Raw genomic sequence first — 27,500 nt, forward strand, 5'->3', positions numbered from 1 at the left:
TTATGGGCAAACTGACATGCTGTGAAATAATTGAAGGTCCTATATTTGGATGAAATTTGCACAAATCTTCAGTTCGGGACACAAACTCACCAAAGTGGATTTAGCGCTTGTGTTATTTTCACTTTTAAAGCGTTAAACTGTGCGCTGCGCTGCGCTTCACGGGCTCACCACAACAGCAAATATTTACCATTTTAAAGCGCAGATTTACATAAAGATCATAAAACCGAGACGGGCTTTTACATGTAGGCTTGTGCAGTGAAATGTGTGTACATACGTGCATTAAAATCGAGATTTTTGGGGACATTTAGGCTTTCTGTAAAGTTGTTGGTCGTCAGAGTGAAATTTGGTGATTTTGAGGTTTAACGCGGCGCACACAGACAGACATCCTGTCTCTGAAGAGGACAGCAATGGCGCTAAATGTGTCTCTCACCGACAACATTACAAACAATACAAAGAGCTCAAAACCAGCAACGATGTCCAGAAGTGGGAAACGTGTCCCCCTCACCTGTTGGTCGCATTCAGGACAAGATTTCGTGGCCATTTTGACTTTCTTTGTTTTATTCGCCGACATATCCGTTTCCTGCGGCGACTCGCCGAAAGCTGAGCGGAGCTTAAAACTCGAGTCCCGGACTCATGGACGGCTGTAGACCCGATCCAGAGACACGAACACCGGCGGCCCGGAGACACAGAGCGGTGAGAGGGGACAACACACCGTTTAGCAACACACACACACACGCACACACACACTCTCTGTCACACACACATACACACACAGACGTTACAGTCCAGTGATAGAGCTAAAACCGCGAGCATGCGCAGACAGACTCCTGCTGCTGCTGCCGCGGTGCGTTCAGGCTCCCGCAGAAAAAGAGTAAATATCAGACTTCACAGTCTGGTTGTCAACATCAGGGGCGTAGAGCACGGAGACAAAACGTGCTTTGTTTGGGGGCCACTTTTGTTAAATGACAGGAGGCCAGGGGCCAGTCGCAGAAGCCCCATTCATTTTACTAAGATTTTAGGACATTTCTTGAATTTTAAGTAGTTTCTAGTAATTAGTAGTAGTAGTTTTTTGTTTTTGTGTTTTTGTTTGTTTGTTTGTTTTTTGTTATTTTTTTTCTAGGAATTTTCGACAGTTTTAGGACTTTAGGAAATATCTAGGATTTTAAAACATTTCTAAAATTTTAAGATGTTTCTAGAATTTTTTTAAAAAAACAAAAACATTTCTTGGATTTTAGGACGTTTCAATTCATTTTAAGACAGATTTAGGACTTTAGGAAACATCCAGGAATTTAAAACATTTGTAGGATTTTAAGAAGTTTCTAGGATTTTTTAAAATTACATTTCTTAAATTCTAGGATGTTTATAGAATTTTTTGGACATTTCTTGAATTTTAGGATGTTTCTAGGATTTTAAGAAGTTTCTAGGATTTTAGGGGATATCTAGGATTTTAAGAAGTTTCCAGGATTTTAGGACATTTCTCTGATTTTACGCTGTTTATATGATTTTATAATGTTTCTAGAAAATTTGGATATTTCTAAGATTTAATGCAGTTTCTAACTTCTTAGGGCATTTATGATTTTAGAAATTTATTAACATGTTGGGACACTTTGGGACACATAGGGCGTTTATATGATTTTAGAATTTATTTTTTTTTTAGAAATTTTGGACATTTCTAGGATTTTAGGACAATTCTCAGACTTAAGGACATGCATATGATTTTAGGATATTTCTAGGATTTTGGACATTTATAGGATTTTAGGACATTAGGGACTTAGCTAGGACCTCTGTCAGGGGTGTGGGGGATCCTTCACTGACACTTTTTTTTAATTAAATAAGCTTTATTTTGATGCTAAAAGTACAAAAAAGTCCCAGTGTGACTCATTTTATTTTCATGGTGAATTTTCGCCGCTGAATGCAGCTCTCGCTCACTGGACCACTTTTGAAACATTAGTCACTTCGACACCAAAACATGAGAAAAAAGGGTCTCAGTTGAAAAATATCAACACTTTTCGTTAAGTAACTTAAGATTTATGTTGCGATAATTTAAGAAACACACGCAGAGTAAAAGTTAAGATCACACAGATTATTGTATGATATGGAAGTCCCTCAATATATCAAATTAACTCAAACAAAATGCAAACATGTATTGTTAATTTCAATTTTATTTCTGCAAATGACAATGATAATTGCTATTTAATCTGCTTTTCTTTATCTGATTTACAAGTGGGTTTACACACAGAATTAAAAGGGGAGAGGAAGTCGTCCAAACCGCCTCCGACAAATCAACAAGAACAGCGAAGAAAAGAAGAGATCAGCAGACACTGTCAGATGCTGCAGCAAACGTGTACATCATGAGGTACTCAGTATGGCAACTCGTCAACAATCCTGAGGAATAGCTGCGCCCCCCCCACCCACAATCCCAAACGACAGTGTCATCAAGCAACGGGAATTCACCGAAATCATAAAAAAATAACTGTAGTTAGTGAGGGAGCTGAAAACCAGGCCTTAAAGTACGAGCACACTAAAGCATGCAGACACACGCTGCAGGTCTGAACGTGTCCATCCGTCTGCAAACAGTCCAGAAACTAAAAAATACAGGAAATGTGGCGTCCACAGAGAGACGGAGACACGTCTGATGTTATTAAAAAGATGCTTAAAGGGACAGTTCAGATTTTTGGAAGCGTATGAGGTTCGTATGCATTTTATTTTACTTGTCTGGTGTTTTTCGAACATGATTTCAGCTGGCACACTGAAGGGAGGGAATGAATAAACGTACGTGTCGATAGAAAAACGCTGTCATACGTCGACGCGCATGAGAGCGACTTCACGTAAAATAAATTTTCTGTTACGTTACATTACCTGGAAGTTTATTCACGCACGATTACTAATAACTTTATTTGACACGACAAAATTCCACAACTTTTAGTGATTTTTTGAAACCTGGATTGGGTATTTTGAGCACTGAGCAAATTAGTTTGATATCTTTTGAAAAACAGCAATGAGCAAAATGAAAAGAAATGTCCTGCAAATTTCAGGAAATTAACAGACTGAAAATATTGAAAACTTTTATTTTCTTAATTATCAGAATTACACGTTACTGAATTATTATTATTTTAAGGATTTTTTCAGGTCATTTTGTTGTTTGTTTCGGTTTTTAATTTTTTTTGCATATATTCAGGTAATTTTCTTGCACTTTTTACTAATTTATTGCAAATTTCTTATAAGTTGCTCTTTGCCTTCTTCCAGTTTATGAAAGAAATCGAGCAGATTTGCTGAGGTTTCAAAGACTTTTCCATAACTTTCAATGCTTTTTACTTATTCAACGACTGCTCAAAGCCTGGAAAACAATTTTCCAGGTTTTCCATGAACCCTTGTTCCCCATACAACCCCACTTCAAAGAATCTAAACTATCCCTTTAAGTATGAGAAGCTCCTCTGGAAAAATAGGACAAGTCCCCCGCCTGCACGTTACTAAATGTGTGAGGTTATTTGTAATTTCGTTGCAGCCCGGCGGGGATGGCGGATGAATTAAGGTTCATGCAAAAAGCTGCACAATTATTAAATGACAAAATGTAGTTTAGTGCCGCTCCTGCGAGGCCAAAGTTTGCATAAGCTTCTGTTCGTCTGGTCTTCAGTTAGTTTGGTCCCGGCCTGTTTTCAGCCGTCCCTCAGATCAGCGCGGACTATTCGGGGGTGGAAACTAGCTCGACACGGCTGGAGCACCGCGACTCGAGGCTGTAGCTGTGTTACGCTCACGCGGGTACATTCACGTCTCGATATGGAAAGGTGTGAACAGGTGACGGCTCAGAGGAAACACCTACAACAGCTAGTCAGTCTACTATTGACAAAATGATAAAGATTAGTCAAGCAGGAAAAGGAAAAGGCGCCTACGACTCGCCACGAGTGCACGCTGAAGCTAAGTGCAGAGTTTCCGGCTTCTTAAAACATAACATGTCCGAGCTGCTGCAGAGAGCAGCTCTGCCGCCGAGGGACAGTGAGCAGGAAATGATTAAAAAAAAAAAAAAAAAAGGATAATAAAACGAGTTCTTTTAGCTCCGCTTGACATTTATTTTTATCCCCGGCCTACAGGAGAGGGTTTCGTGTGTTCTCGTGTTGTATATTCATAATACAGTGAAACATCTACGGATGGACTTCACATCCCTCCAACCTGCCGTCGTTTTAAAGGACCAGGCCCTCGTAGGCGGGGCCCTCGGACTCGGGGGACTCCCTCTGCAGGCGGAGGTGCTCCAGTGTGTTGTGGAAGTGTTTGTTGATCTGCTCCGTCTCCTCGCTCGCCTCCAGGTTGGGAAGATCTTCTCTGATCTTCTGGATCAGCTGGTTTAATACCTGGACAGTCACCTGGGCGGAGGAGGACGGACAGAGTCAGAGCGGGACACTGACACAGTTTTTATGGACGACGTTCACATCGTTCAGAGGCAAAATGACAAACCGAGCGTGTCGTAAAGCTTCTGGAAACGTGCCTTAAAACAATAAAAATGCACAAATTATATCAAAGTTTAGTGTCTCATTAAGTATCTACGGAAGCATCATAAATCAGAGAAATGTCCTAAATTTCTACAGACAGCCCACAAACAGAAATGTCCTAAAATCTAAAAAAACATCCGAAAATCTTAGAAACATCCTAAATTAGAGAAACGTCCTAAAATCAGAAAATATCCAGAAAGAGTAGAAATGTCCTAAAATCTAAGAAATGTCTCAAACTCTGAGAAAGGTCCTAAAATATTATAAAAATCCAATGATAGTAAAAAGTCCTCAATTCCAAGAAATGTCCTAAATTTCTAGAAACATCCTAAAATCAGAGAAATGTCCTAAATTTCTAGAGAAGTCCTAAAAAACTCCTACAATCTTTGAAACATCACAAAATCAGACAGATATCCAAAAATAGTAGAAACGTCCTAAAATCTTAAAAACATCTTAAAATATTAAAAAAGTTTAAAAAAAAATATAAGAAATGTCCTTAAATCTAAGAAACTTCCAAAATATTAAAATAGTCAGAAAATCCAAGAATTGTCCTAAAATCTTTAAAACGTTTTAAAATCAAAGAAAAGTCCTTAAATCCTGGAAATGTTTTAAAAATTAGAAACCTCTTAAAATTGGACAACAGTCCTGAAAGGACCTTTCAGTGTAACATGTTAAATTATTGAAAGCTGACTGTGAATTTTGGACAGTCTTTGTTTATAGTCGGTTCGGGGATAAACACAAACCAGCCCAGCTTCAGGTGAAAAAGCGAAAATGACAGTGTTGAAAGTTTGGCTTTGAACGTCTGATCATTTTCGATTCTTTTTCTCGTGCATGTGAGACCCTGAATTACACGTTAAGAAAGTTTTTGGCGATCTGGGTTCCCGGAGGATTTAACCTTGTAAATGTTTGTTATTCGAAGTGTCTCACCGCGTCGTTTTCCCTCTCGTAGAAGCAGACGTATCTGTTGAGGATTTCGATGAACAGCTGGACCTGCAGCGACGGGTCCATACACTGGTTGGCGATCTTCAGGGCTTTCTTTAGACACTCCATCACCCGCTTACCGTCACGGATCTAAAGAGGCAACATCGATTAATGATCACGCAAACTTGCTGCGTAACTGTCAGATATATTTTTAATGAAAGATGATCGTTGTTGATCGAAACATAAAACAACTAACCCTAACCCTAACCCATGTTGACGTTACATCGCAGTTAAAGCCCCAAAAACAGCAAAAAAACATATTAAAAACTAATACAAAATGAATAAAAGCACGACAAGGGCTTTTTCTAATTAACCCTTAGGGCACACTTTAATATCACACACACTTGTATCACTCTGCGCACAAAATAAGCTTTCCAAATCAAGCTTTAAAAAAATGTAGACATTAATATTATTTTCTACTTTCATTGAGTTATATTTTTAAACAAACATCAGCCAAAATCATAAATTTAAAAAATCATTTATTTTCAGAATTTTAAACTTTTAAATGCCAGATTTTTGTCACTGTGATTTTAGATGAAAAAACTCACAAAAATGAATTATTTGCAATATACTACATGCTAAGTAGATTTTTCAATAATGATCCCAGTCTGGGATATGTCAGTGTGTGAGTGTAGCTGCTGACAGTCTGGGATATGTCAGTGTGTGAGTGTAGCTGCTGACAGTCTGGGATATGTCAGTGTGTGAGTGTAGCTGCTGACAGTCTGGGATATGTCAGTGTGTGAGTGTAGCTGCTGACAGTCTGGGATATGTCAGTGTGTAGCTGCTGACAGTCTGGGATATGTCAGTGTGTGAGTGTAGCTGCTGACAGTCTGGGATATGTCAGTGTGTGAGTGTAGCTGCTGACAGTCTGGGATCTGTCAGTGTGTGAGTGTAGCTGCTGACAGTCTGGGATATGTCAGTGTGTGAGTGTAGCTGCTGACAGTCTGGGATATGTCACTGATCAGCAGCTACATTGACTGTGACAGGTCACCTAGTGGAAATAGCATGTATTTCCTCCATATGCCAAATATGGTCAAAATGACCTCATCAGGTGGAAAATAGTCAAAATGACAAATTCAGAGTCAAAAGCCCAGAATGACACCCAGAAATAATACAAGTCCTGTTTTTCTGCTCTGATGGCTGTGGGATCAAAAATGTCAGTTTGAATGGGTTTCAATGGAGCATTTTTGGACCTGAACAGTCTGAATGTAACTATTTAGTTTCCACAGTGTATTTTAGACTTATTGTAGGAGCTGAGCTGCAAATTCACTGATTACACTCAAATACACAATCTGGACATTTAGGACACATGCATCAACACACACACAATTATCAAAAAAAAGAAGAATGAGAAGCACATAAAACTTTATCAGACTTGCCTCTTCCCCATTTTTGTCGGTGCTGCGTCCGGACCAGAAGAGGTGGGCGCAGATACTGACGGCTCGGCACTGGTCGGGCTTCTTCAGCAGTTTGGAGGCGGCCAGTGCGCACTGAGTCCTCAGCGGCTCGTGGTTCTCCTCGCTGAAACATCGCATTCGCTCAAAGGTCCCGATGATCAGCGTGATGGCCGCCAGCTGCGCTTTAGAGTCGCTGATCTCGTCCTCGTACAGAGAGAACGCCTGGAATCACAGTCAGGAGAGGATTTATTGCCAAATGAGTTTTCACAGGAAAGAAATTTGCTTTGGATTACAGAAGCGGAGGATGGAGAAGCAAAGAGGGGGAGAGGAATATGAACCAGACAAAATGCTAAAACATCACATCGTTTAGGCAGCTGCAGAGAGTTTATCTTCACCCGCGTCACTTTCACACCTGTGCTCCTGTAAACTTTAGGCCACGTGTGAACGAGAACAGCCCGACTAAAATGGGGAAAATCTTCGCATTTAAAAAAAAATCTGCGTTCTTGTGATAAAATTGTGAGAATGATCGTCGTGTACACGGATCCACAAAAACAATCAAAAGGCTGCAGTGTGCACGCAGGACAGAAGTGTAACGTTGTTATGACGACAGCAAAAGGACAAACAGCAGCAAAAGTTTAAGCAGCGCTGACTGTGGCAGCGAGTCTGGAGATGAAAATGTTTATTCGTTTTAGTCACATTTTTGTCATTTTTATTCTTCTATGAAAAATCGAAACATTTTAGTCGACAAAAACTCATGACATTTTTTATGTTTTTGGTTTTGTTGGTATTTAAACTAATCCAGAAATAAGAATCACGGTGACAAGTCGTATGAAAAAATATTTAGAGACAAAGAAAAAAAAAAGGTCCAAAATTCAATTTGAAAAGCTCAAAATCTATTTAAGGCCTCAAACACCACAAATTACTAAAATGAGACGACTGGGATTAGTTTCCGCGTTCACTGTAAACTCTGACTTACTGATCTCACTTTCAGCAGAAATATAAATAATAATAAAGATAATAATAAAGCCTGAATTCTGTCTGAATCTGAAACGTGTTCGTCTGGAGGTCGAACCTCGGGTCCTAACAGAGCTGCTGTTTCGGTCTAAACTTCCGGCTGTTGATGAAAACGGCGCTGACTGTTCACATACAGCACGGCGACTCTCCTCGTGGAAAAAAAGGCTGCTGATTAATCATTTTCGGCGGTGAAATCAACACTCGTGCCGCGTAAACGGCTGCTTGTTCTGCAGCCTGTATAAACAGCGTGAGCCTGAATCCTCCACAGACTCAGAGGCAGTTTTTATTTAAAACGCCGTCACATACCTGCGACATGAACTCATAAGCTACGGTCTCGTGGTTCTCGAAGCCGATCTCGCCCGCAGCCAGCGCCCCCTGCAGGAAGAGTCGCAGAGGCAGCTCAGCGAGCTCCGCCTTGATAAGCGCGCTGATGGTCTGATGGGCGAAGGAGAAGATCTTCTGACACTTTTTCTCCCACTTGTCGTCCTGATGGGAGACGGATTTTGGTTAACAGGAAGGACAGAAGGTGAAGTAAAAGAATGTAAGATTTAGTAAAAAAGTATTTCTACACACCGCTGAGGAGTTTTCTTTGTATCTGAAGGCCAGCTGGTACGCGGCGAACACCAGAGGAGGCAGCGTGTAACGAATCCTCAGGTTTCCGCCTGCGCCGAAGTGTTTCCGAGCCGTGTTCAGAATCTGACCGCGAACCAGATCGTTAATAAACAACAGCGACGACAGCGAACACAGCCTGCTCCATCAATAACAAAGTTACAGAAATATCAAGAAAAAAAGATTCTGGTTTCAGGTCATTTCTGTAAATTAATGCACCTCACGCAAGAAACAATATATGAATACATTTTCTCTTATTTACACACGTGTCCAGGATTTTTCCTCATGTTGTTAGTGCTCATTCATTTTGGGGAGTCACCAAAGTCTTCTTATTTTTGCTTTTCTCTCAGATTAAAGAGAAAATTTTCCGAGCGGTCGAAAGTAACCAGACAAACATCTCATTTTCAGACCATTAACTGTTGTCCAACACATGAAAAAATGAGTTTTATATTTAAGAAACATTAAAAAAATGCAGAAATATCATTTATTCAAACTGAAATGTTTTAGAGTAATAATAATGACTGGATTATTACATTTCAGGGCTAAACAAATACGACTATATTCGGTGCATTGATCCCAGTTACTGTAATTTCAGTTAAGTACATTTACTCAAACTGTACTCAAGTACAAATCTGAGGGACTTTTATGTTATTTGAGTATTTTAATCAAACGCCACGTTTGACTTCTACTCCACTACACTTCAGAGGGAAATATTGTTCTTTTTACTCCACTTTTATTATTAGATAACCACTTTAAAAATTACGATTTTTACGCACAAATCAAAAGTATGAAAATATACTGAATCATTTATTCAATTAGAAAATTAACTGTCAACTATTTTAATCATTGTTTAACACATTATTAATGCAAAAAACACTTCACTGTGTTTGAGGACTTGCTGCTTTTTCTTCTGAATATTTTGATTTAATTTATTTGAACCTTTGTGCGTGTGTACTTTTACTTTTAATACTTCAATGCATTTCCCTAAAATCATATTTACTTTGTTTAAGCTTATTAAACTGAATTTCAGTTTCACTTCTTCTTTCAGCCTTTTTTTGGCGTCATGTCCTCAGTCTTTTTCACGCGTCAGAGTCTTTGCACACGGCACTGAACCTGCCCTTTTATGGTGTTTGGGGGGCGTTACCTGAGCGGACAGGTGACTTACGATCAGAGGGAGTCATCACTGAGCTCACCTGCTCAGAGCAGATTTGGGTGGTTCAGAGCGTTTGGTGAATCTGAAGTTCACTTCTCTTATATTTTCTCTTACAGGAAAATTACAGGAAAATATAGGAGAAATTTAAGAGAACGTTTCTGCACGAGGCTCAATGAACGGTGTGTAATTATAAATAAGTACTTAAGTTTTTTAAAAATACTTTAAAAAAGAAACAAAACAGCATGATTTCCAAAAATATTCTGTCATTTAAAGTAAAGCAGCAGCACGATGTCTGCAGCTCACTGACTGTTTGAATGCTGAATGAAAAACCCACCAGATACTGTTGATCCGGATCGTCAGAGTGCAGCAGATGGATGAAACGACCCACGAGGCTTTGCTCCTCAGCAAAGTCCTCCGGATCTGGATCATCGGCCGGCTGGTCTGGCTGGTCCTGGATCAGCGTGGATACTAAGTTCAAAATGGCGTCCACCTGGAGACAGCAGGGAGGAAGGAGGTTTGATTGGACGGACTGAGACGAGTCAAATATGGCGCTCAAGCAAGAGACAGACGGTCACAATTAACCCTTTAAAACCTGGATCGACATCAGGTTTCTTTTGCTGCTTTCAGATGTCTTTCTAAAGATATTTAATCCTTTGAAAACTGAGCAGTTTGGTTTGATTTGTTTACAAAAAATATTTTTAAATTTTCAGCACTTTTTAAGCTCCTTTTTTTTTTAAAACCTTTTTTTTTTTTTAAAACCTTTGTTTCACATAGTAACTTTTTAACTATTTTTTGCTAACTTTAGGGCCACGTTTTGTTAAGTTGCACGTTACATTCTCCCGATGTTTTTCAGCTAAAGTTTCAAAGGGCTGAAGTAGTATTTTCCTTTGAAGTTTGAGTACTTAATGACATTTAAAATATCAATTTCAGAGCTGAAAAGAGCTGAGGATTCAGCGGAACATAAAGAGTTAAAAAAAAAAATCTATATGTATATTATTATATTTTTGTCTCCATGTCCGAGTAAACTGTAAAATAAATTGTCTTATTTTCTTTAAAAATACAATAAAATTCGATTAAACATGACTTCTGACCATTAAAAATGAATATGTAAATATTAAATATGTCTATCATTAAAAAATTAAATGCTATTTAATACGCCTTATTGTCTTAAAAAAATAAATATTAAAAGCTATTAAATATGATTTACTATCACTAGTAAAAAAAAAAAAATATTCTATTAAATGTGACCTATCATTGAAAATAGATATTAAATATTAAATGTCTATTTAACATAAAAAAAGAAATTAAATGCTATTAAATATGACTTGTTATCACTTAGAAAAATACAATAAAATTCTATTAAAATGACTTAACATTACAATGAATAATAAATAATAAATGAATATTATATATTACATTTAATGAATATTAAATATGTCTATCATTAAAAATGCTATTTAAATGACTTTTTATTATTAAAAATTAAATAAAAATGGTGTAAGAGATTATGGCAGAGTTTCAGTGTGTAAAAATGACGGACAATGAACGCGCGTGATGAAACGCGCTGCCTCTGTGTTTCGGAGTCTGACCTGTTCCTGTGCCAGGATGGTGGTGTTGTAGTCCAGCGTGTTGCTCAGCACGTAGCAGCTCATGCTCTTGCGTGACTCGTAGTCAAAGTACTCGAATAGCGGGGGGAAGTGCTTCAGCTGCAGCACCGTCAGGATGTTGTTGTAGGTGTCCACCGGGATCTTCAGCAGCCGGGTGAGCTCCTTCGACACGGCGCTGCTGGTCGCTATGCTGGGGGAGCGAAGACGGCGGAGAGTGTGACATAAATGTGTGAAAGCGTCTGAGGCAAAGAGTGTATTAAAACACTAATTACAAACCCTTTTCTGTCTTATCTGGGATCACGTTTGTGATAAGAAGGTTTACATGGAATTGAAAATGCGGCAAAGTGGAGAGACGACTCGAAATAAACGGCTGAAACGGACAGATGGTGAAGTGAACTGCAAATCGTTTATACACTTTAACAGGAGAACTAAACTCCTGTTTGTAGATCAGAGTAGATCATGGTGCACACACTGTACATGCAGGAATATGGATTTTTAAATTTCTTTTATTTATTCATGTATTTTTAATTTTTTCATTGTTTTTTTGTTTGTTTCAGCTTAATTCTGTTTATATAATTGTATTATTATTATTATGATGAATTTCTATGCACCCTTGTTCCTGAATGGCCACTTGTATTTTTATTTTTTCTCTCTCTCTCTCTCTCTCTTTTTTTGGTTATCTGTTTGTTTGTAGCTGTCTGCATACTTTGACTGAATGATCATGGCTACGATGTGCTTTTTTTGACTGCTCATTTAATGCTCAATAAAAAAAACAAACTATAATTATTATTATTATTATTATTATTATTAGTGATTTCTTGTTTTCTATTTATATGTATGAGTCATGTGATTTAATGACCATAGGTGACACACACTGTTAAGTGAAGAAAGTTTTAAAAAATATGAATGGAAAAAAACAACAACAATCTACCGCCTCTCTCTTGACTGTCCCCTCCACATTTCTGTTTTTAGGTCCTCTCTACGGTCATGTCCTTTTTTGGGTCTCACGTTTTTTCACTGTTACCGGGACAATTCTTATTCTTTCAGTGTGTCGGGACTTCAGGGACTCACTGTTCCAGGTTGAGCTTGTTGAAGATCTCCACGGTGCTCTCCAGGACTTTGTCCACATAGTCGACTCGGTCGGGGTAACACTTCATGGCCAGGTTGATGAGAGACACCTGGAGGGACACCACGTCCTCTGACGGCATGTCCTGTCGAGACTGAAGGAGAAAGAAAAAAGTGGAGACACAATTTTCAAAAATATGTCAAAACAGGCTGCAGAAAAATCCAGTTAGGGATGCAAACTGTCAGCACTTTCCTTAATCAATTATTGTTCAAATTAACAATCAGTTAATTTAAGATTAAATTCTTAATGATTGATTACCATCCCTAAATCCAATATAAAAAGATACATACTCCTGATAGAAATAAAATGGCAGATCATTGAAAAATCACTTCAGCACTCTGTAAGGAATAAATCCCGTGTGAATGAGACTGTGAGGTTTCAGTGTGTACAGCACTGTGAAAAATACTTTCATATGCATAATGTATTGTTTATATTATCCAGTGTGTGCGTTTTGAACTGGTTCATTTAATGTTGCGTACCTGAATGACAGTGGCCACCTGCTGAGAGAAGATGTCAAACAGTTTGATCTCAGCTGGAATGCCGGGGCCGTCCTCTCGATGAGCAAACAGAGCCAGTCTGAAAAACACAACGCAGAGGAGATCTAACAGCATTCCCACTGTTCAGGTCAAAGACTCATTACAGAGGAACAGCGTTTTTCCTGCATAGAGGACGTTTGTAAATTACATGTTCACTCACTTTATTACTTTTTCATAGTATACATGGATCCTGGTCCGTTTTACGGTCCCTCCAGCTTTGCTCGGGCTGTTTTTGTGATTGCTGCGACCTGAAGTGCCGGATTTTGCGGCAGCTTTTTAAAAATTGTGATGCAAATTGCAATATTTTTAGGCCCTTTTTTTTTAAATCATGAGTTGGTTTTTTTTAAGTCAGAATTACAGGGATTACATCATGGTGTGAAGCATTATCAGAGCCAATATTGGCGTAAAAAAAAAAGTATATATATCTATATATATAGGGCTGGGCGATAAAACGATAAAATTATCAATTGCTACATAACCTTTCCTCGATTGAAATATGAGATGTAGTCGATAGAATGTCGACAGCCCGCTCCAGCGCGTAGACATGTCCGAAAATACAACCGTTTAAATTTAAGCCAAAACAAAAAATATGACTCCCTCCTCAGTGATTAAAAAAATATTTGAAGTGTCTTTGTCATTTTGCATTAGCCCCCATTTCCTGTCACAAATAACACCACGCGCCTCTTGTGTTCTAATGCAGCACACCGACACTGACATAGCTCGACTTGAACTATAAAACCGTTAATAAATATTGGGTAAAATTCGTCTCGTGGTGTTCCCTGTCGCTGTGAGTGTGACAGGCGCAGCGGTAGTCTGATTATGAATAGAGGGACAGAGAAACTGGCTGAGCGATCAATACGCTTTATGCAGTGAAATGACTCAAAGATGCAGTCGTTGGAGAAAACTGTTGAGATAGTAACGATGCATAACCGTCGCATTTGCAAATGAAGTAATTTTAATTTTTACTTAAAAAAAAAAACAGTTATATTGTCCCCAACACGAAAACCTGCGAAGATACTGTGACTTCACAGTGAGTGGAGCCGTACCTGTCGATGAGGGCGATGATGATGTTCTTGACGTTGACGTGTTGATGGAGCTCAGCGCAGGAACGCAGGAAAGGGTTCAGGGTCTGAAGGTGGAACTCATCGGGGAAAACCTTCAAACACAAAACCATTTCATGTCAGGAGAAGAGGACTTACCTTTGATCTTTACAAGTATGTGAAAAGAAATGGAAATTTCGTAAAAGGCACTGGATAATTTATGAAATATGATATAGATAACATAAATAAATACAAATATGACTTATTGACATAATCAATATTTCATTTTTAAATGTCAGTATTTGTTACTGTCAAAACCAGTGTACTGCAACACCTCAAAAACACACGTTTTTATACAGTACTGTGAACTATACTTTCATATGCATCATGTATTGTTTATATTATAGATTTCATTTTCATTAGATTTCATTGTGCAAACCTGGAAAGCCAAACTGCATCTTTTAGCATGTTATTAACGGTTTACGTTATGACTCTAGTGCTTTATCTCTGCTTCTGTCTGCTGCTGTTTCTTGTTGCTTTGCATGTCTGCATGTTATGTTTACTTGTGTGCTGTTGCGTCATGTTGCGCGCACGGCTTATTTTTTGTAAAAATACTATGTACTGCTGCTGTGCTACAGTTTTGTATCGTAGCTGCTGCTGTCTTTATGGTGTCTTGTCTCGTTATTACGTGAATTTGATCAGTTTACAGGTTTCAAAACACACTGGCACATTTACAGAAATGTTGATTAAGGTGTTTTGTCCTAAATAAAGTAAATGAAATGTGATGACAATAAAACACATATTTTAGTTTGTATTTTATTGTATCTTTTGATTTATTTTTTTATTCTGCCTCGATCGTGTTTAATTCTACTATCAGTGCAATTATTTCTGTGTTCTCTGCTAATATTCTTCAAACAGCATTTACTCGTACTGGTTTGGCTCGTTGCTGTTGTTATTTTTGTTCTGTAATTGTTCTCTCTTTTGTTTGGCCTGTTTTATTAATGTCTGGCTCATATTTTTAAGTTCTTCTGCATGTAACCCCTTTTGCTTCTGCTTTGCTCTATCTGTCAAAGCACTTCGTAAACTCTGTTTTAACGGTGCTATATAAATAAAGTTATTAGAATAATAAAACCTTTTAGTCTACCTGAATGATGCACTCCATCAGATACTCCTGAGCCAGCGAGTCTCTGCAGTTCACAACCTGCTCCAGGACTCCAGGAAGAACGATCTGCAGAGAAATACGAACCAAAATTGTGTAACTGTGTATAAATATTGCTGCTGCGAGGATCTAATCTCATCGTGACAGTTATCAGAAACAACAGAAACACACACCTGTTTGTATTTCTCCACGTTGACGCCCTCCAGCTGGCTGAGCCGGACCAGGTTGGTTCCCACCAGGATCCTGAGCTCCTGTCGCTCCTTCTCTCTCTTCTCTCGGTCTCGGCTGTGACCTTGATGCTGCATCCGAACCCACAACTTGTTCATTTCGGCAAAGTTGAGGAGGACAAAGTCGATGGAGTCGTTGATGTCACCGGTCATCTCCTCTGTCCCCCTGCGGAGTTCAGAACGTCAGATTATTAAAAACACACGGACACTCTGCGGCACAAATGTGGGTCGACCATCTGAGGTGGCTCACTCTGCCTGCTCTCCGTCGTCCGGCAGGATGTTGCGGGTGCACTGCAGCAGGTAGTTTCTGAGGAAGAGGCCTCGGAGCGGATGCTGGACACCACGACACATCTCCACCAGGTCCTTCAGGATGTCTTTACGGGACTGCGGGAAGGAGCGGACGTACACCACGCCCACCGTGATCAGCAGGTAGCTGTGGAGAGAGGAGCACAACAAAAAGGCTTCATAAGAAATTCATAATTGCAAATTCTTTAAAGGTTTAATGGATGAGATTTTGAACATGATCAAATTTTGAACACTGATGTAGTTTTGTTTATGTGTATTTGCACACAATTAAAATTAAAAAAGTGTCACGAGAGGTCAAGAAGCCAGAGGTTTATTCAAACAGACCCGCTCAACCTGAAAACAACATAGAAAAAAAACAAGAAAAAAACGAAGACAAAAACAAAATAATCGAAAAACCCTAAATTAACTTTTTTAAGAAAAATACAACAAAAGATAAATGACAACAAAGAGCAGAAACAGTAACCAGTTACTAAATTAATCCGATAAAAATCAAAAAAGTACTTTTTTGTTAATTTGTTCATCTCCTTATTATGGGATAATATAAAGCTAATAAACAAGAAACATTTGGTGTTGAGCAGAGAATGAAGTCACGCTCCTTCGTGTGTGTGTGTGTGTGTGTGTGTGTGTGTGTGTGTGTGTGTTTTGTAATCCGAGCTCCGCTGTTCATTGTTTTGGCAGCCGTGTGCATGTGAGAGCATGTGAGTCCGTCCCGTTGAGACTGTCAGCTCTCGTCATGATTAACATTAAAGCTGGTGGGACAACATGAAAACAGCTGCAGGAGCATTAAGTGGCATTTTTCTTGCAAAGCATTAATCCTCATTAATCCCAGAGCCAAAACTTTGATTAATTTAGCTGATAAAAAGCTTCTGTGGTCTCTGCTGGAGGTCCACGGGCTGATTTTTAGCTGTATGTAGGCTTTAGGACATGCTCAATGTACAATAAACCCAAATTGCCAGATTGTAAATCCTTTGTGTGTGGAAGAAAAAAAGCCCAAATTCACTCAGGTGTAGTGCCACCACAGTTTGAAGTAAATAAAAAAAAGATTAAAAAAAATAAAATAATAACAATAATGATAATATTTTTAAATTAGTTAATTAGTTAAAATCACATAGTATTACAAATACAGAAAAAAGTTTTTTTTCTGTTATTTCCACTTTTTTGCTGTATAGAAAACTACTGATCCATCAGTCTACACTGACACTGTGTTGAGTTTCTGTAAAGTGCAATGAAGTTTTAATGATTTAACAAACAATAAAGCATTGCTTACATAAAACAAAAGCACATAATTCAGCTCCACTATTTCTAAAAAAGTACACAGATAAAATATTTGTCTAATACTCGGCACATTTTCCTCACAAATATAACGACATTTGCTGCTGCTCGTGACTGGCAGACTTTCCTTCACTCACATGAAAGCAGGATAAATCACACACCAGTTATTACTGTTTTTTTAACTGTGAAATAAAGATAAATAAATGTTTTCACTGAAGGAAATGGGTTTCAGTTATATCGGTGGACCCCTGGTTGGGGTGATACTCACAGTCTGGGGATGATGTTTCCTGCGTACTGGACCAGCTCATACAGATCTGCCACCTTCCGTCCTTTGGCGAACTCGTCAGTCAGATAGACCTCCAGGTAGTGGAGTTCATCAGAGATAGCCATGTCTGCAAAGACTGTTAGGGATCGCCGCAGACTCACCGGGACTTATCCACATACAAAAATAATGCTGGTAAAATGTGTTAAATAGTGCAGCAGCTTCAGATTCGGCGCTCCAGTAAGTTTCTACACGCGATGTTTTCAGGCAGAATACTGCAGAGATCGTACAAACCAATACGCAGCTCACTCAGTACGTTTAAATGTTAGAAAAAATTGAATTATTGTGTTAATTCAACTAAAACTGGAGTTTTAAAATACACGTAAACATGTTAGTCAAACTGGAACCTGATTACATCTAATTTCTCTAAATCAGACGGACACACGCAGATAATCTGAATAGAAGTCGAGCTATTCTGCCACGTAAACACCTCAGTCGGACTTTAACTGGACTCGGCGTTCTGTGCTCCTCATCGCCACGCCGGCCTCCGTCTGTGGTTACAGATAGGGGCTGTTCAGTATTTATGAAGGGGTGCTGCAAAACAGGTCTGCCGTCAACAGTTGCATAACTCGAAACTATCAAGGATACAGAGCTCGTAGTAGCTTTTTGGAGAGAGCATGGAGGTCCTCAGCTCCCCCAGCATGTTGGAGGCGTGCTTCAGAGCGTCCATCAGCTTGTTCTTGTCCTGCAGAGCACACAACACAGTCACATCATGAACACACAAAATAATCAAAAGCGGGAGTGAGGCACATAAATGAGCAAGTCAGCTGTTTACTACGGCACTCTCACATGCCGAAGACGAAAATAAATGGATGAAAAAGCTCCTGGTCAGCTGCTCATGTGGAGGTCAGTACACAAAACAGAGCCGAGCACCAGCAGTTTTAACAAATACTGAAACAAAAAAACAACCATAATAGAAAAATAAAATAAAATGTAAAATGTAATGAACAAATAAATAACAAAAAAATGAAATAAAATGTAATGTTATAAAATGAACAAAACATGAATAAATAAAATAAAATAAAATGTGATAAAAAATGCAATGAAAAATAAATAACAATAAAAAATTAAATAAAATGTAATGTAATAAAATAAACAAAACATGAATAAAAAAAAAAAATTTAATAAAATAAAATAAAATGTAATAGCCGCAAGTTCAATTCCCACCTCTGCCCTTTGCTGCATGTCATCCCCTCTCTCTCCCACTTTCATGCTATAGCTTTTCTGTACTATAATGGCAAAATCCAAAAATAATCTTAAAAAATGAATAAACAATCAGCCTACCAGGCATCTCTTCATCTGAAACGACTGGACCTTGACCGCCTGCACAGCTTCATCCAGAAGCTTCTCCTGCTCATCCTGAGGAGACTGCTGCGTGGTCGGCTGAAACATAAAAAAAAAAAAAAAACAACCACAACTTAACGCCATCTACGAGACGTTTTTACACAGTAATGAATAAAAAAAGAAAAAGCCATCAAACAGTCCTGCTGAAGACAAAACTTTAAGAAACAGACACAATTAGGGGTCCACAGATTATTGTCCTGGACGATTATCGGGGACAATATTTTGCATTTTGCTGTTCATCTATATCAGCATTTTATTTTGATAATCGCAGTTAAAATTATTAATAAAAAAGTGAAAAAAGGTGTCAGCATGGGAGAAATTTGTACTTCGTAAAACCTTAGGGAGATTTTTTTCTTTAAATTTTCACATATATATACATACATACATACACACACACACACACACACACATATATATATATATATATATATATATATATATATATATATATATATATATAAAAATGCTAGGAACTTGCATTATGTGATGCTGAAATTCTCAGTTTGGGTGAAACATTTGCTAAAGGCATTTAAATAAAGTTTTTACAGTCGAGTTTGTTATATATTCAAAATTCAAAACTTCAACAGAAATATTGTCATTTTTACTGTAAATGCATATTGGTTCCAAATATCTGCCTCATTAAGTACTAATAATCGGTATTGGCATTGACCCTGAAAAACCAAGATCGGTCGACCCCTGGTTTGCAATACATGCAAAAAAGTATGAGCACGGGAGGAACTTTTATTTATTATTATATTATAATAATAATTATATTATATATTATATATTTAATTTTAACTATTCACCTGGCTGGGAACATTCTGTTTATGATGAGGACTTTTATTTATTTTTTTTTAAATTTCACTATTCACATGGCTTTATGAAAAAAAGTTGCAGGGAACTTTCTGTATATGATATTTAGAGTTTCAGTTTTGATTAAAAAGTCACTAGAATCATTTTAAAAAAAAAAAAAGTTTAGTGTCAAATTTTAAATATTGACTAAAATATTTTAATATTTATCATAGATGCATATTGGCTACAAATATTAAGTTTCAATATGTTTTTATATTACTTTTATATTATGTTTTTATACATTTTAAATTGCCCTGTTGTATGAAATGTGCTATTTAAGTAAAGCTGCCTTGTCTAGTAATCGGTATCTGTATTATCCATGAAAAACCAGTACCGATCGACTGTTATTAAGTATTGATAATCTTTATCGGCCCTGAAAAAACAGTATCGGTCGACCCTATTATGAATGTAGTACATTAACTAGCTTTACACGTTAAATATTTACGGCTGACGCAGGCAAAAGCAACCGTGAATTTCACGTTATCTGTACGAAATCTAACATTTGAGCTCCGGCCTTTGGTCGGTGTGCAGCTGAGCAGCTGACACAGTTTCTCGCTGCGTTAAAGTGAAGCTGAGAGGCCAAAATATTCAGCTTCTTCACTGAAATATGACACAGCAAAGCGGAAGAGGATGCTAACAACAGTTAGCATCGGTTTCACGCTGTCACCTGTTCTTTCCCGGAAACCACAAAACATATAAACTCAACACGTAGCACGGAACATCAGCGAATGAAGAATATATTATAGATAACGTTAATAAAACAAACGTTAAGCTAAAACACCTCGCTTTCAATCAGTAGCAGCCCGTTAGCTCGTTAGCTAGCCGCTTGTCTGACGTTAGGCCATCGCACACAGAGCTGATTTCAGGTCGGTACACCTGATTTTAGTTTCTCCAGTGACCCAAATCAAACCCAAGAGGGTGTCCTGAGGAAACATGCACATGCAGAGGATCGTACGGCGTTTGTAAAAGCTCCTACCATGATGATTTGATGTGTATCAGTCGGAGAGGCTGCCTGTCATGTGACACATTAATGCTGCCTTCACGGTCTGCAGCAGCACATCAGCGGACAGGCGTGGCCAGCGCGCAGCCAGGGCGCGTTTATTTACCGAGGGACACTGAAAATTAAACAGTTTTCAATATTTTACATGCAAAGGAAATTTCACACCCTGGGATATGTCAACGATTAGCAGCAACACTATTTTTATATACATTATTATTTTTGTGCAGTGTCAAATACTCACACTCAAAACTACTCTGCACACAAAATCAGTTAATAAGAGATACTATATATTTAATATCATTACTGCTTTAATTAGGTTGATTTTTGAAACCAACATCAGTCCTAATTATAAAATATCAAATATTCATTATTTTCAGAGTTTTAACCCTGTAAATGCCAGATTTTTGTCATGATACCACTTTGTTTTTAGATGTAAAAACAAAAAAAAGTTATTTTCAATATACTAAATGCTGAATAGTTTTTTAACATGATCACAGCCTGGGGTATGTCAATGATTAGCAGCAACATTGATTTTTTTTGTATACATTGTTATTTTTTGTGCAGTGTGAGATACTCACAGTCATACCACTCTACATAAAACCAGGCAATAAGAAATACTATACATTAATATGATTTACTATTTATAAATATCAAATATTAATTAATTTTCAGAATTTCATCCCTTAAAATGCCAGGTTTGTGTCATAATGCCACTGTGTTTTTAGATGTAAAAATAGTTGGTTTTTTTAATGATCCCAGCCTGGGATATGTCCATGATTAGCAGCAACATTGATGTTTTTTATACATTATTATTTTTTGCGCAGTATCAAATACTCACAGTCATACCACTCTGCACACAAAATCAGGCGATAAGAAGTACTATACATTAATATGATTTTCTACTTTCACTGAGCTATTTTTCTGAGTTTTTATGAGTTTTTGAGAGTTTTAACCCCGTAAATGCCAGGTTTTTGTCATGATGCCACTTGCCACATATTGAATTTTTTTTTTTTTTTAATGATCACAGCCTGGGGTATGTCAGTGATTAGCAACAACATTGATTTTCTTTTATACATTATTCTTTTTTGTGCAGTGTCAAATACTCAAAATACACACAATCAGGTGATAAGAAATACTAAACATTAATATGGATTTCTACCTTTTATAAGTGACACTATTAAGTGGAAAAAGTTAAAAATTACAAATTCCAAGTCAAAAGCCCAGAACGACATCCAGAAATAATACAAGTCATAAAAAAAGATGAATGAGAGGCGCATAAAATGCACCAAACAGTCCCTGGTGAGGGTTAATTTGAAGGCGTACAATGACTGTAAGGATCAAGATATTTAGTAAGAACAAGCCTACTCAAATTTAAAACACCACACATTGGTCACCCCTTGGGGACGCCACTAGCACCTGACTCACTCTACACTGTACTTATGAGATGGGTTATAACTTTTGTATCTAACAAAATTAAACAGGAAAAATTTTGAGTTTTGCTATATTAGGATTTTTGTGTGACTGACACTGATATGATTTGGGGTCAACCAACTGCAGATTCCATTATTTTGTAAAAAATAATGCAAATGTAAATGTAATGTATGTTTAAAATATTCATCTATTTATTATCTAAATTTGCTAAGCATTAATCACACATTTTCAGCTCAGACTGCTTTGTTTTGAAGACTTTATTCCAAATCTATCAAATGAAACACCAAACAATGCAAACGGCTGCTTTTAAATGCATACATTTATACCTGTACATGGTAGTCAACTGTTTACGGTCGTCTAATATTTATGTTCATCTCGTTCGGCTCTGTATGTGTAGTCTGTGTACACTGAGAGCTACAAAAAAACACAGAATCAAAATCCTTGTATTTGCACACAGAATTGGCCAATTCTGATTCTGACAGATGTAACAGGAAACACGACACATACAGTAAATAAAAAGTGCATTCAATGTAACATACAAGATATTTACATGCAAACATTTAAATAAACAAATAAATACAGCTGCACGAGAAAACAATACTTTTTGACAGCTGTGTAAAAGTAGTTATGTCTTTAACTCACTATTTGGTAGTTGTTCATTTTACCAGAATCTAAAGTCTTTTTTCCTCCGCGTTTCCTGAGATTAGCGCTGCATTAAAAAGAACATTTTGTGTTAAAACACACACTTTGTATAAAATGGAAAACAGTAAGAATAGGAAAATTGTCTGATTGCATATATACCAAATAATTATACAACAAACACGTAAAATCAGCAGTGTTCAGTAACTGGACATGTGCATTCAGTGGTCAGATTGTCGTAAATACTGTTTTTAAAAGTCTCCTGTGCTTTTTATGTTGTCTAACTAAAGTGGGTCTACTCTGACACCAAAATAAAGGAGTAAAAGCAGTTTAACCTAATATCATGCACAGTGCTCAATTCTTACGTAGAGAAGATAAATTCACTTTCACATACAAAAGGCAACAATGCGTGCAGAAAGATGAATTTGTTGGCACATATAAATTTATCACAGTAATCAACTGCTGACAAATGCATTGCTTGAGCTAATTATTTTTTAGCACCAAAAGAGAAACAACCCTTGTTTCTTGTTTCTATATTTTTGCAGGACACTCTATATGATGTTTGAAAGGCAGGTTATCTCAGTATCTGTAAATTTGGACTCGTTCAATCATCTGATTATTAACCTGAAATCTATGCTGTCATTTATCGATAGAATTATATTCTCTGAAAAATTGAGATTAAAAGCAGATTAAGGCTCCAAAACACACTTCTTAAGGAGAGGCAGAACTATACATAAGGATGTCATTTGCATAAAAACACTTTTTTGTAGTAATAACACTGCAACACAAAATATTGATATAAATTGTAAATAAAATAGGACCTAGTATGGAACCTTGTGGCACACCATTTTCGTATATTTAAAAAGCTATAAATTACTCCATCAACTTGGACACTTTGCTTTCTCCCACTCATGTCAAACCATCTAACTTTTTTTTTTTTCCAGTTTCTGTAGTTGCTACTCTTGTTTCCTCTTTAGTTACTGGTCACTTTGTCTTTCTTCCAAACAAACCAGAGTGTCAAACACATCCCTCCTACAGGCTTTTTTTAGGGAGGAAGATGAGAATTCTCTTGGTGTTTGTTGAGTCGTGTATGTGGGCGGTGCTGTCAGGAAGTTGCACCACCAACCTTTGCAGGTGCAGGGTGGCTGAATGTGCAGTCAGTTGCTGGTTGTACAACATGTGAACGTTTTCAGAGACATGTTTTGCTGCAGCCACAGTACGCCTGAAGCCTACACGATCAACTGATCCCCCCGCCAGTACAAAACGAACCCACCATGACGGTTATCTGCCACATGGTGACCCTGCAGTGAGTAAGTAAAAGGCCAAGCTAAATGCTAACCTGGCGTTCTCTTCAGTGCTTCCGCTTCTGGACCACGTGGCGAAGGGGACGGACATGCAGGTATGGTGGGCGAGTCACGTAGCTGCTCCAGCCTTGGCTATATCTACTCACATTTTTAGGCCTCAGACAAAGCGTAACACCCAGGACACGTCCATGTACTGGTGGACACATCCAAGAACTGGTGGACACATCCATGTACTGGTGGACACATCCTTATACTGGTGGACATATCCGTGTACTGGTGGACACATCCATGTACTGGTGTCTCCGCACTGCTGTCTCATCTCTTGTGGAAACTTGGACTGTGAATGATCTGCGAGAGCTTCCCAAACGAGTCCATCGTATCCAAAGGTTCTTCTAGTTGGACTGCGCTCTGTCCAGGCTGGTCTGGGACGTCCAGTCCGGAGGATGAGGCCTGATCCAGGATGCTGACTCTGGGGAGGAATTGGGCCAGAGAGACGGTGCGCCTCGATCTCGACCCTGCGACCTCTGCCGGTGGTTTCCCAGACTGAGCAGGGCGCCGTGGCTGTCAGAGACGTAGACGTTGTACCCGTCTGGCAGGATCCGCTCTCTGAAGGTGCAGTCGTCTCTCTCTGCTGTAGATGTGCTGGGAATGATGGGACAAGTTCAAACGGATTCATGTTAGTGCTGCACATCTGAGACCTGTTTTCTTGTGCTGCTTTCAGACGCCTTTAACAGCTGCTTAACCCTTCAAAACTTGAGCAAATCGGTTTGATTTCTTTTGAAAACATGGGGAAGAAAGTCAGTGAGCAACATGGCAAGAAATGTCCCACAAACTGCAAGAAATTACTAAAAGGTGACGAGAAAATGACCTGAAAATTTTTTAAAAAAAGGGGGAAAATACAAACAAAAAAGAAGAAAATTCTGTTTGTAGTTATTGTAATTATATATTTAAAACTTTGTTACAAAAATAATGTGTGTGTGTATATATATATATATATATATATATATATATATATATATATATATATATATTTATATACACATTGTTGGATTTGTTGGACTTTGGGCTGTGGAAATTTTAATGGACTTTTTTTTTTAAACGATTTTATGAAATAGACTAAATAATTAATCAACAACACCCCGTCAATAATTGGTTGCAGCCCCAAAATTATTACATTTTTAAATATATTTTGTAAATCTTGGGCCATATAATACTGCAATACAGGAAATGTTCACATGTTGCACAGAGAAGGGGAGGGAGAAAATATGGCCCCCTCCCCCAGCAGGTTATTCAGGTCATGGTGTTGTAACAGCAAAACTATTATTTTATTTTATTGTATTTTACTTTATTTTATTAATAAATAAAACTAGGAGTGAAGCTGGCTCTTATGCATATCACAGGTATAGATAAGGATTGGAAAGCGTCTCAGACAGCAGAATAGATCCTAAATTATGATTTAATGGTTGGTGTTTTTAGACAGAAGGCCCCTTTTATCAGAAAAACATACGTAAATGGTGCTGCAAGTTCTTCGACGGCTGTTTGCTCTGACCAAAGAGAGCCAGTCAGAGGCCAAGGTTGTTGTTGCTGCTGCTGGCTCTTTTCATTCAGGTTTTTCACTTTGCAAACACATCTCACCCTGCACCACACCGGACAAAGGTTGATGAACTGCTCGTCTGTATAAATGAATGAATGACTGGCGTGCAGTGTTTTCTGAACATGGGAGCCGATTATCAGCATATGAAAATATGTTTATTTTCATTTTTGCTGCATTGCTAAATTGAAAATGTGCAATTTATCAAAGATCACACTAGTGTTGCAACAATTGTCATAAGTGAGCTAAAATAAGTGAGATTAAGTGTTATTTTAATTGTCATATTTAATCAAATAAACTGGCAAAGCCTAAACAAGGATAAAGATTTTCAGCTAAAAATTCACGGTCATGATAAAGACGTTGAAGTGGCAGTTAAAGGGGAAGTGCTTAACCCTTTGAAAACCTGAGCAAATTGGTATGATTTCCTTCAGTAAAATGGGGAAAAAAGGTAATAAATTAGTAAAATGTGACAAGAAATTTACCCAAAAAAGACCACAACCAAAGCAATTAAAATAAAAATAATAATAATTAAAAAATAAACAAAATAACACACAAAAAACACACACACACACACACACATATATCAACATTCACACAGTAAGTGAATAGCGGGCTCCAGAGTGAAAGTCCAGGTTTGTTGGACCCATCCTCCACCCTTTGTGCCTGCTTTTTATATATATTTATATATATCGTTGGTCATGCTGATGTCGATCCAGGTTTCAAAGGGTTAACCTAAAGTCACACACTTAACGTAACACTATGTAGGTTAGGTTTGGACAAACAATCATGTTTGGGCATTATCACTTTATGTACTTTGTGTAAAGTTACGTCCTGATTATGTTGGTTATATAAGAATTCTGGTGCATTATACTTTTTGAGGGTATGTGTACAAACAGTGCATGTGAACAGTCTGAATTATCTACAAATATCGGGTGAAAGCTGCTGAATTACAGGGTTCGGGTTAGGTCTATATGTATATTCCAAGAGCAGATTTGTCAATATGATTTAAAATAAAGTGCTGGTAAACATAACAACAAAGACAAGTAATTATGAACCAGCTGCTGCAGTAAACAAATACAGAATATAGAGTCACTGACACAAAAACTACCGAGCCAATTTATTTGGCTCAACAAGTATAAAAATGCAACTTAGTCCGAGCACAGAGCCTGTGTCAACAGCAGCAGCAGCTGGGTTACGCAGATTAAAATCTGCAGCTTTGTGATTTTAAAGTTGTTCCTCGGGCAAAAGACATTTGTTAAAAGTAAAAAATAAAATAAAATAAATAATAATAATCTAAAGTCAGCCTCTTTTCTTTTGGTTGCTCTTGTTAACAGGAGCTGTGAGCAGCTGAAATGTGACTGGCTGAACGGTGACGAGGTGAGCACTGGTGACGCAGTAAATAAAAATGTAACAGTGAATAATGAGACTATGAAAAAAAAAACTTATTTTCAAAAGGCATTAATAATAATAAAACTAAAACTAATAACACTGTTACAGTGGGAAGTAACATTAACCACAAATTATTTAGTTTGTCACTGAACTGTAAATGTTTAATCATTGATCATTAATTTTGATATTTTATTCTACATTCATATGATTATTTACTCATTTTAATTTGTTTCATGTTGGTCATTCTGGTTTTATCCAATTAATCATTTTATATTCTTAGATCTTAATTTAATCTGTTGAGTTCTGTCTGATGATAAAAAGGGAAAAAACACCCTTTTTTTTTTTTTTTTTTACATAAAAGGAGACACTGCAGGTGAATTGGATGTTTTTTTAATTTATATATACCACAACAAAACTTTCTGATTTGATTATTTACAGCAGGAAAAGTATTTTCTAAATATCATCTACACAAACCCCTCTGCGAAAACCTCTAAGATATAGTCAGGAATCAAAATGAAAAGTTTGTCGTATTAAAGTGCTACTGAAGTGGAGATTTTTGGCTCAGAGTATGAAAAAATTCTAATTTTGGGAAAACAGCCTGAAGATGTGTATTGCATAATTCCATGTTTTTAGATTAAAAAAAGTCACAAGGGTAAAGATTTTAACTAATAGATAACATCAAACTTCCCAGGTTGATTTCTAAATTAATGATTAATCATT

The 27,500-nt window shown here is 37.5% G+C and overlaps 3 protein-coding genes across 3 annotated transcripts in view; all 3 read right to left on the reverse strand.

The window, feature by feature from the left end:
• Positions 1–7,259, reverse strand: part of celf1 (cugbp, Elav-like family member 1) — a 40,305-nt gene extending 33,046 nt beyond the window's left edge. Inside the window, exon 1 of the mRNA XM_042490210.1 lies at positions 7,255–7,259. The gene's annotated coding sequence lies outside the window, so the exon portion shown is untranslated. The remainder of the gene's footprint in view (positions 1–7,254) is intronic.
• Positions 3,228–20,475, reverse strand: vps35 (VPS35 retromer complex component). Its single transcript, XM_042490198.1, has 17 exons — positions 20,403–20,475; positions 18,515–18,613; positions 17,819–17,915; positions 17,177–17,300; positions 15,581–15,763; positions 15,277–15,496; positions 15,089–15,172; positions 13,951–14,060; positions 12,848–12,944; positions 12,314–12,462; positions 11,225–11,432; positions 9,970–10,125; positions 8,447–8,569; positions 8,180–8,359; positions 6,842–7,081; positions 5,409–5,552; positions 3,228–4,358 (listed from the first exon to the last, which is right to left on the reverse strand). The coding sequence occupies exons 1-17, from the start codon at positions 20,403–20,405 to the stop codon at positions 4,179–4,181; spliced, it is 2,397 nt and encodes a 798-aa protein (XP_042346132.1). The 5' UTR covers positions 20,406–20,475; the 3' UTR covers positions 3,228–4,178.
• Positions 20,476–24,115: 3,640 nt separating this feature from the next.
• The window catches only part of fgf19 (fibroblast growth factor 19), a 4,252-nt gene continuing 867 nt past the window's right edge, over positions 24,116–27,500 (reverse strand). Inside the window, 2 exon segments of the mRNA XM_042485495.1 lie at positions 24,116–24,292; positions 24,295–24,439. Coding sequence (XP_042341429.1) covers positions 24,116–24,292; positions 24,295–24,439 — 322 coding nt within the window.

The sequence above is a fragment of the Plectropomus leopardus genome, chromosome 1, assembly GCF_008729295.1.
Source record: "Plectropomus leopardus isolate mb chromosome 1, YSFRI_Pleo_2.0, whole genome shotgun sequence".
NCBI lineage: Eukaryota > Metazoa > Chordata > Actinopteri > Perciformes > Serranidae > Plectropomus > Plectropomus leopardus.

Coding starts and splice junctions, on each gene's coding strand:
- vps35 (XM_042490198.1), bottom strand. Junction 15,764..17,176: donor GGAAACATCATCCCCAGACT/GTGAGTATCACC, acceptor CTCTCTCCACAG/CTACCTGCTGATCACGGTGG. Junction 12,945..13,950: donor ATCATCGCCCTCATCGACAG/GTACGGCTCCAC, acceptor TGTGTTTTTCAG/ACTGGCTCTGTTTGCTCATC.